The sequence below is a fragment of the Hyperolius riggenbachi genome, chromosome 4 (assembly GCF_040937935.1).
Source record: "Hyperolius riggenbachi isolate aHypRig1 chromosome 4, aHypRig1.pri, whole genome shotgun sequence".
Lineage (NCBI taxonomy): Eukaryota > Metazoa > Chordata > Amphibia > Anura > Hyperoliidae > Hyperolius > Hyperolius riggenbachi.
Window position 1 is genome coordinate 118,067,665 of NC_090649.1, and position 19,414 is coordinate 118,087,078.

A 19,414-nucleotide genomic window follows, 5' to 3' on the forward strand; every position below is an offset into this window, starting at 1 on the left:
GAAGAATGTGTAATGGAGGAATAATCCCCTCATTCCCCTGCAGAGTACCTGCACATCACTCTTACATGTACTCACAGTTACATTGCCTAGGGCCTGATAGATTGTATACAATGAACAGAGGCGCCAAAAGTATAAAACTAGATTAAATGAGCTTAAAAACCAACTCAAATGGCAAAAATGAAGGAGGAAGTGGTGGTCTTACCTCCCTCAAGAAGACACGACAATGACTGCGATTCAGACAAACACATTAGAAACTCCCCCCCCCCCCCCCCAAAAAAAACCCCGTGTTTCGCAGGCTCAATCCCGCTTCATCAGGCAATACAGGGAGGAATATCAAGCGATCTGCACAAGGATTCAAGTTAAGCACCAAGTGAAGCACAGAAGTGCTTAACTTGAATCCTTGTGCAGATCGCTTGATACTCCTTCCTGTATTGCCTGATGAAGCGGGATTGAGCCTGCGAAACACGTTGCAAAATTTTTTGGGGAGTTTCTAATAAATGTGTTTGACTGTCTGAATCGCTGTCGCAGTCGTGTCTGCTTGAGGGAAGTAAGACCACCACTTCCTCCTTCATTTTTGCCATTTGAGTTGGTTTTTAAGCTCATTTAATCTAGTTTTATACTTTTGGCGCCTCTGTTCATTGTATACAATTTCGAGTCCACCCTTGGTGGAGGGTTGCTACCCTTTTTTTCCTGTCTACAGAGAGCGACTTCTTAATCCTGAGTGGGGTCAGGATAATCTCCCCACCTGCCTTTACAGTGGTTGCCTGCTGGTGACCCTGACTTGTGAGTATCTAGCAATACGAATTTATTGCCACCTTATCCAGTACGTATTACACTATTGGGGCTCTTAGTGTTCCCCGTTTTTAGGGCCTGATGGATGTTCTTTGTTCCTGTCTGTACCTTATACAAGTACTCTTACCCAGGACTAGTTTTAGTCTATGACAAAGTATTAGAGGCAGAAGATCCGCCGGATATCCAGGTAACTAGTATTGTTTAAAAGGGAATAAATATGGCAGCGTCCATATCACTCTCACTTCAGTTGTCTTTTAAAATTCCTAAGCGTTGGCCTAGCGCGACATGCAATCCAACTGCTCCTGCTCGCTCCCGTGCGCGTCATCTGAAGTTTACTGCGCAAGCACAGTACAAGAAAACTGTGTACTGCGCAGTAAACTTCCGATGATGCAAGTGGGAGCAAGCATTATTCGTCTTGTTAGATGAATAAATGCCTGGTGCCGGAGACCGGTGGATCGGAAGAGGACGGCGTGGGACATAACTGCTACCGGGGTCTGATAGAAGCCCCAGGTAAGTGTCTGTTTAGTGCCAACACCCCCCCCCCCCCCCCCCCCCACAGAACCCCTTTAAGCGTCAGCAATTTTCTGTGTGAACAGAACACAGAATTTTGTCTGAATAATACATTCTTACAATAAAACAAGAGACATGATGATTTACTTACACATGTGCCACTGCTGATTTATTATAGCACAAAATGGTTGCTACTTGGTCATAACAGAATAAGGACTTCAGCCCGTAACTGTAACATAAAAATAGTCCCTTGTGATAAAAGGCAGCATATAAATACAGCAAACAAATAAGTCCAATGTATAGGAGTGAAGGGCCTGGTGTCCATTTGACATGTCCAGCAGTCGTCACAGATACTCCATGGAGACAACTGGACCTCACCTCTCTTTCCTAAACACGAAAAAGGCACCATATAAATACAAAATATTCCACGAAAGTGCCACATTCTTTGTACATGTACAGCCTCACGCCAGTTTGGCCAGCCAGCCCTCTATATTGCTGAGGTTGGCATCTCCCTCCTCTTCTTTGCTGTCCCTCACGCTGCACTCCAGAAACTCCACCTTCATAGGAAGCTGGGAGAAATCAAAGTCTTTGCCCTTCTTGCCCAGCTGTGTGGTGGCCGGAGAGCCGCTGCTGTCCATGGTGCTGGGAGCAGCTGACTGAGTCACACGCAGAGTGTTCCTGTCACACAGAAAGGCAAGTAATGAGCAGAGATATGGCAATTACAGGAACACATAGCAGCAAACATTACACCAGGTAATGGAAATTGCCCAGTTACATAGTAACCATATTCTAGATAAGATTTCCAAAATAACTAAAAGTTCTACAGACGTTAAAATTTCAAGAATTCATTTTTAAAATGGGAAAAATGTAAACTGCAGCTACTGTACTCTTACATTGTTAATGGCAGGGTCCTCAAACTTGGCACAGTTGGCCATTGAGTTATTGGCATTAATATTCAGGAAACTGGGTGAAGCCTACAACAGCATTCAAAATTCACTTATTGATTTTCAAGGGGAATATTTAAATTCTTACACTGTTAATGGCAGAGGCCTCAAACCTGCAACAGTCGGTCACTGGGTGACTGAGGTTTAATTTTTGAAAAGGGGGTGGAGTCACAAATAGCCTATCAGATTTATTTCATTGATTTCAATGGGAAAATGGCTTCCATTCTCACATTATTGATGCCAAGGACCCCAAAACTCACACACTTTGGTCATTGACAGTGTGTCAGGACTAAAAAAGTGGCCGGACCCAACAACCACCAAATACATACCTGAGCAATGCAGGTTCTTCAGCTAGTGGTTAAATATATATTAAAATTCCCTTCATCTCGGATGCTGTGGCTACATTATGGTCCATGTCACACATGAGAGTCACTTGCTGTTACTAATTGCAGCTGCTTCTAATCTATAATACTAATCCATAGTTGTAAGTATGCACTGACACGGAAACTAAGACATCACCATGACAACCTAGCAACTGTCATTTTTATATTACAAATATTTTGACCAGTATTATTTCAAACTCATCTTACTGTATACACTAACTGAAGGTTATAAATGTACAGCACTGCGTAATGTTGGCGCTTTATAAATACAATAAATACATGGACCCGGAAGCACCAGTGGACAGTTTTGGGTGGCAGCTTAGTGGGGGGATATCACAGTTGGAAGTGGCTTAGTGTGGGCGGCAGCTTAGTGCAGTAGCTGTATTACTTGAGAATTGGCGGGCTTCCTGGTGTTATCTAATGCAGATGCAAAGAACTATCACACGTTAGACCACAAACAACTGGCATGCAGCATAGTTGTTAGCAACTGCATTATAAATCATTTGTAGCAGCTGTTTAACATCTCAGCTGCGACTAGCAGCAGCAGCAACTGAGTCTCTCGTGTGACATGGCCCTTACTAAGGTATTAGCATGCAGAGAGTGGCTGATTAAAGGGCAGATCTGGGAAAGCTGCCCCTTAGTGAAACAATGAACCATAGCAAATTGAGCGCATCATACTCATTTTGCAACTGTAAAATAAAAGGAAAGAGAAAGGGACACACACACCAGTTCTTATTTTGCCCAGGCACAGTCAGGTATGGGAGTTTGGCTGTAGAAATTTTTCGCTAATACTTACAATTCCTTTTCCAGCTGCTGCTGTATCAGTTTGGCTGATTTCGCCATAGAGATATCTGTTAGAAAAACATAACTTTGATTAAAGGGCTTGTAGTTTACATGCCAGAGTGTTGAAATATTATGATACTGAATGAAACGCATATCATGATCAACCACAACATTAAAACCAGGAACATTACAGGGAAATGGCAAGTACCACTGTAACAACATAATCTATGTTTTGCTATGGAGCTGGATATAATAGGCAACAAGTGAACAGTCAGTTTTTGAAGGGGACGAGGTGGAAGCAGGAAAATGGATAAGCATAAATATTTGAGAAGACAAGGGCCAGATTGTGATCACTAGGCAACTTGGGCAGAACATTGCAAAAATGTCATCTATTTTGGGGTATCCCAGTGTGTAGTGGAAAGTATCTATCAAGACACTAACCACTCCAAGGAAGAAGAACTGGTGGTCCACAGTAAAAGGACTGGTGGACCAATAACAGGCTCATGCTAACCCAATGCTCACTGATTTTTGTGGGTAGTGAGGACTAGCTTGGATGGTCCAGTCACACAAAAGAACTAAAGTCACGCAAACTAAAATGTAATGCTGGCCATGAGAGAAGGGTGCACAGACCAGTCTCAGTGCCCATGCGGACCTCTGTCCACTGCTGGAAGCACCTACAATAAACACGACAGAATAAAAATTGGACTATGAAACAATGGAAGAAAGTGGCCAAGCTAGGTAAGCCACTCATTATTTGGTCTTTAAATTCTCCACCCCTCAGTTTGAGCATGTGTGAGATGTATTGGCAAAATAAGTTAGGTCCATTGTGATTCCACCTCTCGACATACAGAACTCAGTGGATCTGTTGCTAATGTCTTGGTGCCAAATAACACTGGACCCCTTCTGAGGTATTGTGGAGCCCATGCTTTGTTGGGTCAGAATTTTTTAGGCAGCACAGAGGAAACTAGCACAGTTTTTTCCAGGTGGTTTTAACGTTTTGGATGATCATGTGCATTAAAGGGTACCTAAAGGGAAATACATCAGGCTAGTTTAACTTACCTGGGGCTTCTTCCAGCCCTCTGAAATCCTCCCAGTCCCTGCCATCATTCTGTGCTGCTCTCCTTCGAAATCTGGACTACTCAGCCAGTTGCAGGCTACAAGCGCCTCCTCAATCACGCTCCCACAGCCAGGAGCACCCTGTACATGCGCAGCACCAACTATTACTTACTGCGCAAGCAAAGAATTGTCCCTACTGAAGAAAAGTAATGTAACACAAATTGTTCCTTGTGCAAGACCTCTTTTCCATGGGCAGCTGAGGGAGGTGAGTTCACCACCCGACAGCTGGACAGCTAGGTGCTTGTCAGCACTCCCCCCCCCCCCCCCCCCTTCATGTAGCTGCATCTGAGCATGGTGGCCGTGCTCAAAACGCATCAGCAGATGTTTTTCACAATCGGGTACCGCTGCCACATGTTAAACGTGACAGGTATGGTGTTACTGAATGCTGCATGCAATTGCAGCCGTATGGGACTTGTGACCGGCAACCAGGCGGCAAACTGGTCGAAAGTTCAGCTGCCTGTGTAAGAAGCCTTCCTGCTGACAACATTCTCTCCCTTTCAGAGAGTCTCATACAGCATCTTAAGATGTACACACAATTTTTATTGTCCAATCATTGACCACTGTTATTATTTCCATGTAGTATGAAGGCCAACAGACTTTAAATACCATGATCAGATTGTGTAGGTCAGCTCTCATACTACATGGTAGTGGTAAAAATGGCTAATCAAAATTAGATGCGTGTACCAGGCTTTAGGGAGAGACCAACCTTGCTTGTTGCAGGCTATTAATATGGGTGGGAAATTCTTCAGCAATGTGGCATCTGTCAGGATCTGGTACAGGAACTCTGCCACATCCTTAACCTCACGCTGGAAAGCTGAGCTGTCCACCACACATACCAGCGCCCTACAAACAGGAGCAAAATACGGGTCAGTAGTAGGAAGACCAGGGATTAAAAACAATGTTATAATACCAACACAAAAAGTGGAACAAAAATAACGTCTTTATAGATTATCTGTGATTAAAGTACTGTATGCTGTAGCTCTGTAGTGAGGAAACACAACATGCTCGGGATGGAAATAGCCTACCTAGGACCAAAAAGGTTCATGCAAACAGATCCACTCAACAGTAAGATTGAATGCTGACTACAATTTTTTTTATGTTCTCACAAAAAAATAAAATGAAAAAGTGCACCTGAAGTGAGAGGGATATGGGGGCTGACAATACCAGTTGCCTGGCAGTGCTATTGATCTCCTGGCATCAGTAGTGTCTGTATCACACGCCTAGGACATGCATGCAACTAATCTAGTCAAACATCTTCTGTACATGCTTGTTCAGGGTCTATGGCTAAAAGCATTAGAGGCAGAGGTTCAGCAGGAAAGCCAGGCAATCTGCATTATTTAAACAGAAATAAATGTCAGCCTCCATATCCCTCGGACTTCATGTGTGCTTTAAAAAGGCCAAAGTTGGATACAGGCAGCTAAAAATCCTATTTTACAAAACGGGGGCCATATGCAATTCACTTTATCTCCAAAGTTTTCTCCTAGAAGATGATTATTAATCAGCTAACTTTTCCTCTATCTGCTATTGAAAAAGTACTAAAAAGGTAGGTGAAAAAGTACTGTCAAAATTATTCAGACTATTTTCTTGCTTGCTGGTGGCTTAAAAGCATTTTATTACTAAGCTGTTACTCTTTCACCAAGGAGAAAACTTAGGAGAAAAATGGAATTGCATATGGCCCCTGGTCTATTAATAACAGCAGCCTGGAAGGGGTAAGTCACGGACAGATGATGTTGCAGGTTTGTAAGTCTCTAAGCTAGAGGAGGTGGCCAATGTCTGGACTCCCGGCGAGATACTTACCAAGAACAACTGACGTGAGATGCATGTGCCACACTTATTTTCATTCGCATTTCCTTTTAGGCTTCTTTCAGAGTGAGACGTTACAGGCGCACGTTAGAGCAGCCTGTAACGCAGCGCACCACACAGTAATGAAAAATCAATGGGCTGTTCAGTGCCCACATTGCGTTACATTGTAACGCAGCACCTCAAGTGAAAGTACTGCATGCAGTACATTACACGCGGCTAAGCCATGTTAGACTGTTTGCACATGCTCAGTAATGTTGGAGGAGGAGGTCTCCCCTCCTCCTCCACGGCCAGCCACATGGCTAATTAATATTCACTGCACTGTGACGTGCAGTGTTTACTTCCTGGAGCGGCCGCTCTGTGCAGCGATTGGCTGGCGGGACCACGTTATGCGGATCACGTGGTCATCACATAGCACAAAAAAGGCGCACCAAGAGCTGCATAACGCAGCTCTAGGTAGCGTCCTCCTCCAACACCACCATGCGTTGCGTTAGGGGCACGTTATGTGACCTATAACGTCCCCTAAAATGTGACGTCCTGATGTGAAAGAGGCCTTAAACAATACCAGTTGCCTGACAGTCTTGCTGATCAGTTTGGCAGCAGCAGTGTCTAAATCCCACACCCGAAACCAGCATGCAGCTAATCCAGTCAAACATCTTTCTGATCCACATGCTTGTTCAGATTCTATGGCAATGGCTATTGGAGGCAGAGGATCAGCAGGACAGCAAGGCAACGTACATCGATTAAACACACTGTAATAAATATGTCAGCCTCTATATTCCCCACTACAGGTGTGCTTTAAAAATGATTTGACATGAAGTAATTGTTGAACTCAAAACAGAAAAACAAGCTTCTATATAGAGATGGTAAATGATATGAAAATAAGTTCTACTTGCATTCAAATCACATGTAAATTGTATGCCACTGCCCTGAAAACATAGGTAAGGTCTGAGTCATTGTATTACCTGGTTGCCATCTTGTACTGCTCCAAGAACCGAAGTCTCAAGCTGTCATGGCCAGGAATATCAACTAATGTCAGACTGGAGCCCTGTAGGAGCAATAAAGACATCTCTGTAATGGGAAGATCTCAGCTACCGATGGGTTCAAACGTAATACAGGAAATGGCAATAAATATGTGACCAATCACTGTGTTACAATGCTTGAAGTGTACCAGAATTGGTATAAATGCTGCTAAAGTTAAATTGTCCCTGTACAGCATTCAGTCCCCAATATCCACAGCTTCATTGTCATTAGTATAGTGATGGTTATGTCTAGGAGAACTCATGGAGAAGCATGTGATCAGTTTTGTCAGGTGACAGATATGCTAGTCCTGATCATGTGCTGAAGTAGGATGTGATCACAGCAAATCAAAGCTTTGGAAATCTATCAGCTGATAAAACAAATCAAGTGCTTCTCCCCGAGTCCTCCTAGACATGACCATCACTATTAGTATGGTGGAGTAATCCGCTTGGTCTGGCTCTGGGAACACCTATTAGAGCGGTCACCCGGAGATCCACTTGGGAGCAGTGGACACCTTCACACCTCTCTGCCCACACATTCTATCCTCAGACTTCCCCAAAGAAAGCAAAAGGCACCATTCTTACTACATTTCAGGTGTCCCTTTATGAAAATATGCTGCTTGCATGATTTTTGGCAAAGCACCATTTAGGCTACATTCCCTGTTTATGTTATGTTTGTACACGTGTTTTAAAGGGACACTATGGGGGGGGGGTCAGGGGAAAATGAGTTTAAGTTACCCAGGGCTTCTAATGGTCCCCCACAGACATCCTGTGCCTGCGCAGCCACTCACCGATGCTCCGGCCCCGCCTCTGGTTCACTTCTGGAATTTCAGACTTTAAAGTCTGAAGACCACTGTGCCTGTGTTGCCGTGTCCTCGATCCCGCTGTTGGAACCAGGAGTGTACTGCGCAGGACCAGTATGGTCTGAGCCTGAGCAGTACGCTCCTGGTGACATCAGCGGGATCGAGGACCCGGCAACGCAGGCGCAGTGGTTTTCCGACTTTAAAGTCTGAAACTCCAGAAGTGAACCGGAGGCGGGGCCGGAGCATTGGTGAGTGGCTGCGCGGGCACAGGGTGTCTGCGGGGGACCATTAGAAGCCCCGGGTAAGTTCATCTCATTTCCCCCCCCCCCTACAGTATCCCTTTAATGCACACTGCCACAGCAGAACTAAAATTCCATTTAATGGGAATTTGCATGGACAAAAAACCCAAAACAAAACACGACGCTGGGAATTTTCCGATAGGGCAGACAAACACTGCTTTTTCAATCCATTTTAGTTCTTAAAAACATGCTCCCATTGGCTTGCACTAAAATTGTGGTAAAATCAAAGCAAAATTGCAGCGATTGCAGTTTTTGAAAAATCGCCATTTTTTTTTTTTTTTTTTTTTACAATTTTAGTGCAGGTCAATGGAAGCGGGTTTTTAAAAACAAAAACTGGTTGAAAAGCGCACTGCAGTGTGCCTAGGCCCTTTCTGCAGATGGAAAAACACAATCATTATTTACAAGCTCAATGATTAAAGCACAGCTGACGTGATAGGCATATGGAGGCTGATATATTTATTTCCTCTTGATGTGCCTGGCTGTACTGCATTTCCCACATGCTTGTTTCATCTGTGCAATTCAGACGCTACTGATGCATGAAAGATCAGCAGGGCAGCCAGACAACTGCGATTGTTTAAAAGGAAATAAATATGGAAGCCTCCAAATCCCTCTCACTACAGTTGTCCTTTAACATGGGCTCTCAGGTTTAATGGGTCTCTGCATGCGGAAGAAATGCAGACACCATAGTGAATAGGCTGAAAAACAGACGCTTAACCATTTCTGCCGCCCGGACGTGAAGCTCACGTCCGGGCGGCTGCTCTGCTGCGCTCGATCGCGGGCACGCCCCCGCGGTGTCCCCCGGTAGCCCTGGGATCAGTGGACGGGAACATAGTTCCTGGGATCAGTGAACGGGAACATAGTTCCTGGGATCAGTGAACGGGAACATAGTTCCCGATCACCGATCCGTGTCCCCAGCAGAAAAACCGAAGCGCTCTAACTAGAGGCTTCAGTCTTTCTGCACGTAAAAATGTCTGCATCCTCCTTGTGCTTCCGCTTAGCGAGAAGCACAAGGAGGGGGAAAAAAAAAAATTCAAGGTGACCATCTTGTGGCCAAATAGTAAAAGTACATCTACATATTTTTTACATTACAATTTACACATATAATAACATTAAAAATTAACTGTTTATTTCCCACACCAAAATATTACCCAAATAAAACATTTTAAATAAAAAATAAAATAAAAATTACAATAAAAAAAAAAAAAAAAAAAAAAAGACAAATAGTTACCTAACTTTTTAAATATTCATTTGAAGGGGGTATACTACGAACATTTTTAAATTATAAGCTTGCAAATAGTGATGTACGCAAAACGGAAAAATGCACCTTTATTTCCAAATAAAATATTGGAGCCATACATTGTTATAGGGACAACATTTAAATGGTGCCATAACCGAGACAAACGGGCAAATAAAATACATAGGTTTTAATTATGGTAGCGTAGATTATTTTAAAGCTATAATGGCCGGAAACTGAGAAATCATGAATTTTTTCCATTTTTTTATTAATCCTGTTAAAATTAATTTATAAAAAAATAATTCTTAGCAAAATGTACCACCCAAAGAAAGCCTAATTAGTGGCGGAAAAACAAGATATAGATCAATACATTGTGATAAGTAGTGATAAAGTTATTAGCGAATGAATGGGAGGTGAAAATTGCTCTGATGCATAAGGTGAAAAATCCCTGCGGGCTGAAATGGTTAAATGAATATCAAAATTGACACCACTATACTCAAGTTCCAAAGTCCTGTCCGCCCCGTTTTGTGTACAAAGTCAAAATGCCAGTTTTTATATTCTTGTCATGTGACCTTTGTCCAATGTTTTAGTAAACTGGTTAACACAGCTGCAGTGGATGTCTAACAGACTGCGGGATGCCTCCTATAACTCTTGGGCAGAGTTGTAGTGGCAGCACGGTGGCGTATTGGTTTGCACTCTCGCCTTGCAGCGCTGGGTCCCCGGTTCGAATGCCAGCTAGGTCAACATCTGCAAGGAGTTTGTATGTTCTCCCCATGTCTGCGTGGGTTTCCTCTGGGTACTCTGGTTTGCTTCCACATCCCAAAAACATACAGATAAGTTAATTGGCTTCCCCCTAGACTATGATACATACACTGAGGGACAGTTAGTGACAAGAATATATACTCTGTACAGCGCTGCGTAATATGTCAGCATTATATAAACACTTAAACTCTTCAGACACGCTACTGATATACATCATACCAATATCCCCAACTACAGTGTAGTGTAGGATTACTAAACGTATAAAAAGATGATTGAAAAGTAGACCAGTTTGTCTCAATCTATATTTTTTGTTCCCACTCCGCAAATCCGATCAACCTGCCATACACCACACGGAATAGAATTAATTTTTTCCGTGACTGAATTGATTGAAATTGGTCTATCAGGTAGAAAAATAAAAACTGATTGTTTCTTCAATCACTCTATCAATTCAAAAAGCCTGCGCACAGCCACCTTATAGAGGCCCTGCAGCGAAATACAGTAGAATGCGGTAAATTATTCAGGATACCCACTTACTATATCTATATATTACTGTATATTGGTATGTAGCCCCACCCTCCCAGGGATGCTTAGCCTAGGCTGTTTAGCTATGTGTAATTCTCCTCCCAGAGCATTATGGGAATCTCAAAAACAAACATTCGGCTGAGCTACACCTTTTAGGAGTAAAGATGTCACCACCTGTGACAGATTTAAGATTATAAATCAGGGCGAGGAAAGATTTTAAATTGAATTTAAAAAATACAATTCATTAAGTTTGCTAATTTTACTACAGGTTCTCTTTGAGGCCCCATTCACACTAGAGCGTTTTGCCACGATTTTGGCAAAATGCTGAAACGCTAGCGCTTTTTAAAAGCGCTAGTGTAATGAAACGCTATGGGCCTGTTCTTACTTGGGCGATTTGCGCTAATCGCCGCAAATCGCCCAAAAAATGGGCAAAACCACCAAACGCAAACGCGTAGCCTGCACCATTTTCAGGCGATTTCCAGGCGATTGCATTTCAGTGCTATAAAATGGCAAAACGTGATTGCGCCAAAATCGCCGCAGTGTTCAGTGATTTTTCCGCGTGAAAGAGACGCCGGAGGTGACCACTCAGGCCCCGCTGGGCCGATTTGAATATGGTTTTTTAAAACACGCAGCAAGCACTTTGCTTGCTGCGTGCCTTACCCGATCGCCGCCACCCGCCGCCGATCCGCCGCGATAGAGCGCCCCCCCAGCCGAGAACCCGTGCGCTGCCTGGCCAATCAGTGCCAGGCAGCGCTGAGGGGTGGATCGGGTCTCCCTGTGACGTCACGACGTGCGTCGCCATGGCGACAGGGGAAGCCCTCCAGGAAATCCCGTTCAGAACGGGATTTCCAGACAGGCCATTGCGCCAGCGGCGATTGGAGGGGTGGGAGGGACGCCGCAGGGAAGGGGGGGGGGAATCATGTAGCTAGCGCTAGGCTAGCTACATGAAAAAAAAAAGTGCAAAAAACGTTCCGCGGCAGCAAGAATCAGAACGCCAGGCAGGTTAATGCATTTCTATCTTACCTTGTCACTTTTTGTTCTGTAACTGACAGAAGTTGCTGTAATAGAAGTTTGTGTCTTTCTGAACTTTCCAGTTAAAAGCTGAAATAAAGCAAAAATGCTATTAATCGCAGTGACTATACGTGAGCTTTATTCTGTGGAAACTGCACGTGTGAGGGCTGAAACCCACTAGCAGCCTTTTCTAAGCGCTAGTGATTTAAAAAAAGCTCTTGCTAGTGCAATGTCATGGAGGATTTTTATAAAATCGCATCGCTCAAGTGGGATCACACCCAATAGGTTTACATAAGCAATAGCTTTTCAAATCACAAACGCTCCTAGTGGGTTACAGGCCTGAATGAACCCAAAACACAGGTATCCAAATCAATTTAGCATAGACACACTACTGGGCTTATTCAAATGTAATCCACATTAATACAGAGCTCAGTAACTAATGGCAAGCAATCAGAAATCAAGTTTTATTGCCTTCTTTTCAAGCAATATTGCCACAGCTTCAGCACATTATTCTTCAACTTACCCCTATATAAACCTGAACGATATAAACCAAGCATATGATAAAGTACAGGATAAGAGGTCATCTTCAGTACAACTTGACAGGCAAAACTATTTTTTATTCTACAGATCTGACCAGGGAAATGATGTGCAGAATACCAATGATTTCACCAGAAGGAAATCTCCAGTGTCAGGAAGAAGTCCCTCTCTTGATATTTTCAGCCTCCCTACTGTTCCTTTAACATGATAATTAGCTTAAAGTAAACTTGAGAAAGGGGCATTAAAAAAAAAAGTTATACATACCTGGGTCTTCCTCCAGCCCCCTTCAGGCTATTCGCTCCTTCAATCTTCTGCTAGCCGGGTCAATAAGTCCTTCAGTTGGGGCCTACTGTGCATGTGCGGCTGGGCTGCACACTCCCCCATCGTGCTCCTGTTCCCCGGGAGCAGGATGAGGGTGAGCGCACAGCCGGACTACACATGCGCCGACTCATCCCGACTGGAGGAATTACCGGGCTAGCTATTGGAGGATGGAGGTAGCCAGGGAGGATGGCGAGGGAGCGAACAGCCTGAAGAGGGCTGGAAGAAGCCCCAGGTATGTATAACTTTTTTATCCATTTGTCTTGAGTACACTTTAAGTGACCAATAGGGATTCTTTAAAGAGACTCGGAGTGGAGTCTTCCTGCTGTTTACTTACCCATGGCTTCCTCCAGCCCCATAAGCATGGATGTGTCCCTTCGCCATCCTCCGTTCAACCGCAGTCAACTCCCGATACGCGGCTCAGTCGGAGTCAGTCTGACTGAGTGAGGTCAGCCGGGGCCTTCTGTGCATGCGCAGAAGGTCCGCCGCTGACGTCACTGAGCCGCGTACCGGAGAAGATTGCGGTTGAATGGAGGCGCTGAGGAGCACGGAGAGGGACACATCCATGCTTATGGGGCTGGAGGAAGTCATGGGTAAGTGAAAAAACAGCAGGAAGACTCAGCTCTTTGTCTCTTTAAGAGCCTGGTTCTCTGTTTCTAGTTTATTTTATTACATCTACCTCAATCTAAGGAACTCCAGAAAAATTAGACAGGGATTTTTTATTGTTGGTATTCTCCAGTTATGTAGATTTTTAATTGTGAGTTGGGTGTGCTTTATAGATGTTTTAAGAATACTTTTATGTAGTACAAAGAGGAGGTAAGCATGTCCCAGTGTCACCCAAATATCTATAAAGGGGGAAGAAGGGCAATTCGACTTAGAATAGCCCAAGAATGATCAGTCATAACAAACATCCCGTATCAGATGAATCATGTATGAACTATCACATCTATGCATGCCTACAGGGCTGGTTTAACCCAGGGCAAAGGTAACTTCCGGGCTTCTACCTCCCCAGGTGGTCTACCCCCGACTGCTCCCAAGTTCCTGAGAACCCTGCACAATGTTTAGCTGCATTGTAATAACTCTCCTGTCCCAGCATGCAGCTCTGTCTTCTAACTCGCTGCCTGCCTCTTCTTGTGTGGCGCATGTTATATGTAATCATCTGCGGCAGGTCATGGAGAAGAGGCAGGAAGCGGGGATGAAGATGCAGCAGACGGAGCAGCATACCGAGACAGGCGAGTTATTACAACAATGCAGCTACACATCATGCAGGGGCCCCAATGACTTGGGAGCAGTCGATGGGAGAAATACTGGGTGGGCCAGTAGCATGGAGGGCAGCAGGCAATTGCCCCCTTTGCCTCAGTGGCAGCACCAGCCTAGGAATGGTTTAATGTGTTCATACCCGAATAAGGAGTAAGGTTTTCCCAGAATCTGATAGACCAACAAGTAGTACAGCTCTTCTGCTCGTCTGACTTCTTCTTAATAGTTTCCATAGTACTAGTAATGAGGAAACAAAAAGTGATGAACACAACTGTTTATGTTGTTACAAATTACTATAATATTTTGACAATTGTGGAATAAGACAAAGTATATATATACACACACACACACACACACTGTTTTGATGCAATAGCCAGAGGGCCCCCAGTAATAGGTATTCCCCCATATAGGTAGTCAAAGGTAGCCATGACTGAATGTGTGTATGCTCCTTAACAGCTCCTCCTCTGGTCCCCTCGAAAAGGGCTATCACAGGGCAGAAACAGCTACACAGGAATAAAGGTTAGGGTTTTTAGAATCTAAAAGCAAAGCTGTAGGGGGGGGGGGGGGGGGGGAGGCTTGAAAAGCTGAATGAATCCATTATATAATATACCCTCATGCAGTCATAGACTTTGCAGTTTCTTTATAGGACCCCATTGTAACCGTTCCCACCAATATGTCTGCATTTTTCCTAAAACATAAAAATGCATGTGGTTTAATGCAAATGAATGGTACAGCCATTTGCAATAAACCATAAATGCACAGAATTTCATGGAGAAAGGCCTGTGTTTTCCTGAGCATTTCAATGCCATTCTGATGGGAATGAGGCCGGCATTTGCCTTCCTCATTGTATGTGTGAGCAGCTGTTTCCCCTGAAGTGCTTTTCATCTGTCTTTAAAAGGACAACTGAAGCCAGAAGAGAGAGTTATCTCATTTTAAACAATACCAGTTGCCCGGCAGCCCTGCTGGTCTATTTGGCTGCAGTAGTGTCTGAATCACACTAGAAACAACCATTCAGCTAATCCTGTCAGTTCTGACAATAATATCAGAAAGGGCTGGTGCACACCAGAGCGGTTCGGGAGCGTTTTTTTAAACGCTTGCAGGGGGAAAACCACTTGGCTAATGAAAGTGAATGGGATGGTGCACACCAGAGCGGCTCATTTTTTCCACAAACGCAAACTCGGGGGCTGCAGCATTTTTTAGATTTCTGAGGCGTTTCTGCCTCAATGTTAAAGTATAGGAAAGTAGAAAACCGCACTGAAAAACGCTAGATCAGAGCGGTTTTCCAAGAGTTTTTGTTACAGAAGCTGTTCAGTAACAGCTTTTACTGTAACAATATATGACATCTGCTACACAAAAACGCTCCAAAAAACGCTAGGCATGTGCAGAAAACATCAGGGCTGTGGAGTCGGAGCAATTTTGGGTGCCTAGAGTCGGAGTCGGGAAAAAATGCACCGACTCCGAATGAATTTAAACTGTACTTTAAATAGAAAATATGCTAAAATGTTCTATTTCTCAGATAATAGTAATTATAAATAATGCATATATACAGTAATAGCTGTGCTTAGTCCACAAAAATTAAATAAACCAATCAAAATTAGTTATTTGTGCTGCTTCAATAAAGCAGTCCCCGTATTTTTAAAGTCAGATATACAGTACATATCTGATTGTGACTGTACAGTATGTGATGTGTACACAGGAATCTCTTATATATACTAAATAACATATATGCTGTAAGAATAAAGCCTGATGTGAAGCCGTGTCACTAATACAGATGGTCATAATTCTGCGTTTATGCTGATTTATGCAAATGTACTTCTCATGAAATCAAATAATTTGATATGTTGTTAAAATTTGGTTTGGTGACTACGAATTAAAGGGTACCCGAGACGGATGAAAAGAAAAGTTTTATACATACCTGAGGTTTCCTCCAGCCCACTTCAGGCTAATCAGTCCCTCGCTGTCCTCCTCCGCCACCTGGATCTTCTGCTATGAGTCCCGGTAATTCAGCCAGTCAGCGCAGTCCGGCCGCATGCCACTTAAACAGCCAGGAGCTTTCTGCACCTGCGCAATAGTGCTGCACAGGTGTAGTACGTTCACGGCGGCGGAGTGTGTGCATGCGCACTACGCCCGACTGGCTCAAGTATCCTGGACCCATAGCAGAAGATACAGGTTGCGGAGGAGGACAGCGAGGGACCAATTAGCCTGAAGGGGGCTGGAGGAAGCCTCTTGTATGTATAAGACTTTAATTTCATCTGTCTCAGGTTTACTTTGTTACACACTAGTACTATACTCTACATATGCACTCCCCACAGAGCTGCAGGGAATCCACTGAGAATGTTGTGCACATTGAACACAGAGGTGTTATCACCCATAAACCTGGTTCAGAGTGTGCATGAAGAATGTGTAATAGAGGAAGAATCGCCTCATTCTCCTGCAGAGTACCAGCACATCATTCTTACATGTACCACAGCTATATTGCCTAGGGCCAGATAGATGTTCTTTTGTTGTGGTCTGTACCTTTTACAAGTACACTTACCAAGGGCTAGTTTTAGTCTAAAGGGAATAAATATGGTAGTCTACATATAGTTCTCACTTCAGTTGTCTTTTAAAATTTCTAAGCGTTGGCAGTTAAGAAACGAATTTCATATTACATATTTTAAATCAACAAGATTGTAATATGCAAATTAGAGTAGTCTGAGTCAAGGAGTTGGTGGAATCCTAAACTGAGGAGTCCACAGCCCTGGAAAACATGCCTAGAATCGCTCTGAAATCTGCTTCAAAAACCTCTAGCGTTTTGCAGATCTGCTAGAGGTTTTTGGTGTGCACTGGGCCAAACACATGATCTGATGCATGCTTGTTCAAGGTCTATAGCTCAAAGTATTAGAGGCAGAAGATCAGCAGGACAGCCAGGCAACTGGTATTGCTCAAAAGGAAATAAACATAGCAGCCTCCATATCCCTCTCACTACACAGTGTTCTACCCAGGCTGTTTTAGCCGGGTGCACTTGTCACCATAAAAATCAAATTTCAACAGCAACTGGTCTGAGTGTTTTAAGTGATAAAGATGCTAATCCTGCATTCAAAACGTTTTCTGCTGTTATGGTTTGAAGTTATCACATACCTTAGGAGCACTGGTCCTTTAATTGCCATTGCCCAACAGTTGCATGCTGTTTTTTTTTTCTAAATATATTCCTCCTCTTCCCTTTATTTCCCCCTCCTTCTAATGACATAAGACAGTGCACTTCCTAGTATAGACCTCAGTGGGAGTGTCTGAAGACTCTGGGAGGAGGGCGGGTAACGAATACACAATTAGCAAGAGGAGAAAAAAAAGTGAGGGAGGAAATGATGTCAGGATTAGCTTCATTCAAAGGTAACCAAGATGGAAACTGTCTAGAATAGGATTCTCTGATTTTCCTTTATAATATTCACAGTAACCATAATGTGGACATCTCATATGTAAGTAGAACTAGTATTTATCTTCTTATATATGTGTTTTTTTATTACCCCAATGGATCCTTTGCAGAGTGACTAAAGTCTACTGCCCCTATTTATAAAATAGGAGCAGTTCACTGTCCGTTTAGCAATGAATGGTGAATGGACAAAAAAAAAAATGTCTGTTCTCCACTCAAGTGGAAACACAGCTTGAGGAGTGGGAACTAAGAACTGAGCTCTTTCAGATTGGCAGCTGACAGGCAGTGAATTAACTGCTTGTCAGCTGCTCTCCTGCACTGTCCAAGCACTTGTTAGCACTCTGTACTGGTACTGGACGGGCACCACTCCATGGAGTCACATCTGAGCATGGCCGCAAGATGTTGTGGTTCTCTGCCACTGGGTAACACCACCATGTGTCAAGTGTTGAAACAGGTGATGTGCAGCTGAAACAAGACTAGCTACTATGGGCAGCAAGCACACATACTTCCCACACAGAAGACTAATGTCCACTAAACCTGTCAGCAACGTCACAGGAGTAGAGCTAGTGACATCTTGTCAGTGAGAGCAGCAAGGGCCCATTCAAACTGGAGTGTTTACAAAGTGATTTTTGCAGCCTTGACGATCGCTGGCAATATAAAAATTGCCATGACAATGTGAAGTGTATTGAACTGTTTTCACTGTGGCCATTTGTAAAATTACAAATTATTCCACAATCAAATACGCAAGTTGTTACAGGGACCCGACCCTTTAACAACTAAGATATAAGGGAGGTTCGTAATAGAGTGCGCCTTTGGAGTGATTTACATTACTTACCTACAGTGACCCTCTAATTCCACCTGTCTGTACGAGATTCCCATCTTCCCCAGAGAGCAACAGCAGCTCCAAGTTTCCATCGCTGTCACACGCTCCCAGCCCCTGCAATTCATGCTGGCAGATGTAGTACACCAAGGTGAGTACATCTCCTTTTAATTACTGGAATTCTACTTTTATAATAAGAAATAAGTACTGAAGAAACGAATGTTTCTCTCATGTAGGACCAGACTGGTTTCTATGGGTTGCTGCAGCACTGAATAATGCAGGCACAGCCACATGACTCTTGCAGTTGTGTATTATAACATAACATATGAAGGATAATGTATATAGCTTATAGGAAGTATGACTGCAGGGAAGAGAGTTCTATAGAAAGTATGACTGAGGGGAAGAGAGTTCTTTCAGTGCTCCTCTGCCATGCCAGCTGCTGCTACTCACCCAGGCTGATCAACACAACCACAAACGCCACAACTACGGACAGCACTGTGGGGTTCTGTCTTCCTAACTCCTGTTTGATGGACTCCATGTCCGGCAACCATTGAGGTGCCCCCATATTTTCCTGTACCGCCGCCATAGCTGTCAACTGCGGCGCATGCCCTGTGATTCACATGTTGCACCGCGCATGCGTACAACACTCTTGCCCAAATGCGCCTGCGCATCTCCTCCTGGCGACGTGTCGCTCCAGTACGCTATACGTGTCTTGCGGAAAGGGATGCTGGGAGTCTGATGACGTCACGAGAATTGTACAGCAGATTCAGAAGCGGGAAGAACTGCTAGTGCAGCAGAATGCAGATTCTTTAGCTGTTATGTGATGTGCGTTGTGTGCATAAAAGCCAAGTGTCTGTCTAGGCTCTGCATTCATATTATATAAATATAGAAATTATTAATCGTATTAATAATATACATTATTATAATATATAAAAATATATGAATACATTTTATATACATTATTATTTTATTACAAATATCGTAAGTTATTATCGATTATTATTAATATTATGTAATATATATTTTTATGTATAAGCTGCAGAAACGTTGCTGAGATTTTGAAAATGATGCAGTCTATTCAGCATCCTAGTGGTT

At 43.6% G+C, this 19,414-nt stretch overlaps 1 protein-coding gene across 1 annotated transcript; it reads right to left on the reverse strand.

Moving 5' to 3' along the window:
* Window positions 1-1,444: 1,444 nt before the first annotated feature.
* Window positions 1,445-18,956, reverse strand: SRPRB (SRP receptor subunit beta). The gene is made up of 7 exons (XM_068280428.1): window positions 18,770-18,956; window positions 14,233-14,327; window positions 11,991-12,068; window positions 7,294-7,376; window positions 5,235-5,371; window positions 3,426-3,480; window positions 1,445-1,980 (listed from the first exon to the last, which is right to left on the reverse strand). Exons 1-7 carry the CDS (start codon window positions 18,903-18,905, stop codon window positions 1,764-1,766), a joined length of 801 nt encoding a protein of 266 aa, XP_068136529.1. The 5' UTR covers window positions 18,906-18,956; the 3' UTR covers window positions 1,445-1,763.
* Window positions 18,957-19,414: the final 458 nt, after the last annotated feature.

Coding starts and splice junctions, on each gene's coding strand:
- SRPRB (XM_068280428.1), bottom strand. CDS start 18,905: ATGGCGGCGGTACAGGAAAATATGGGGGCACCTCAATGGTTGCCGGAC. Junction 7,377..11,990: donor ACAGAACAAAAAGTGACAAG/GTAAGATAGAAA, acceptor TTGCTCCTACAG/GGCTCCAGTCTGACATTAGT. Junction 5,372..7,293: donor CAGTACAAGATGGCAACCAG/GTAATACAATGA, acceptor TCCTGTTTGTAG/GGCGCTGGTATGTGTGGTGG.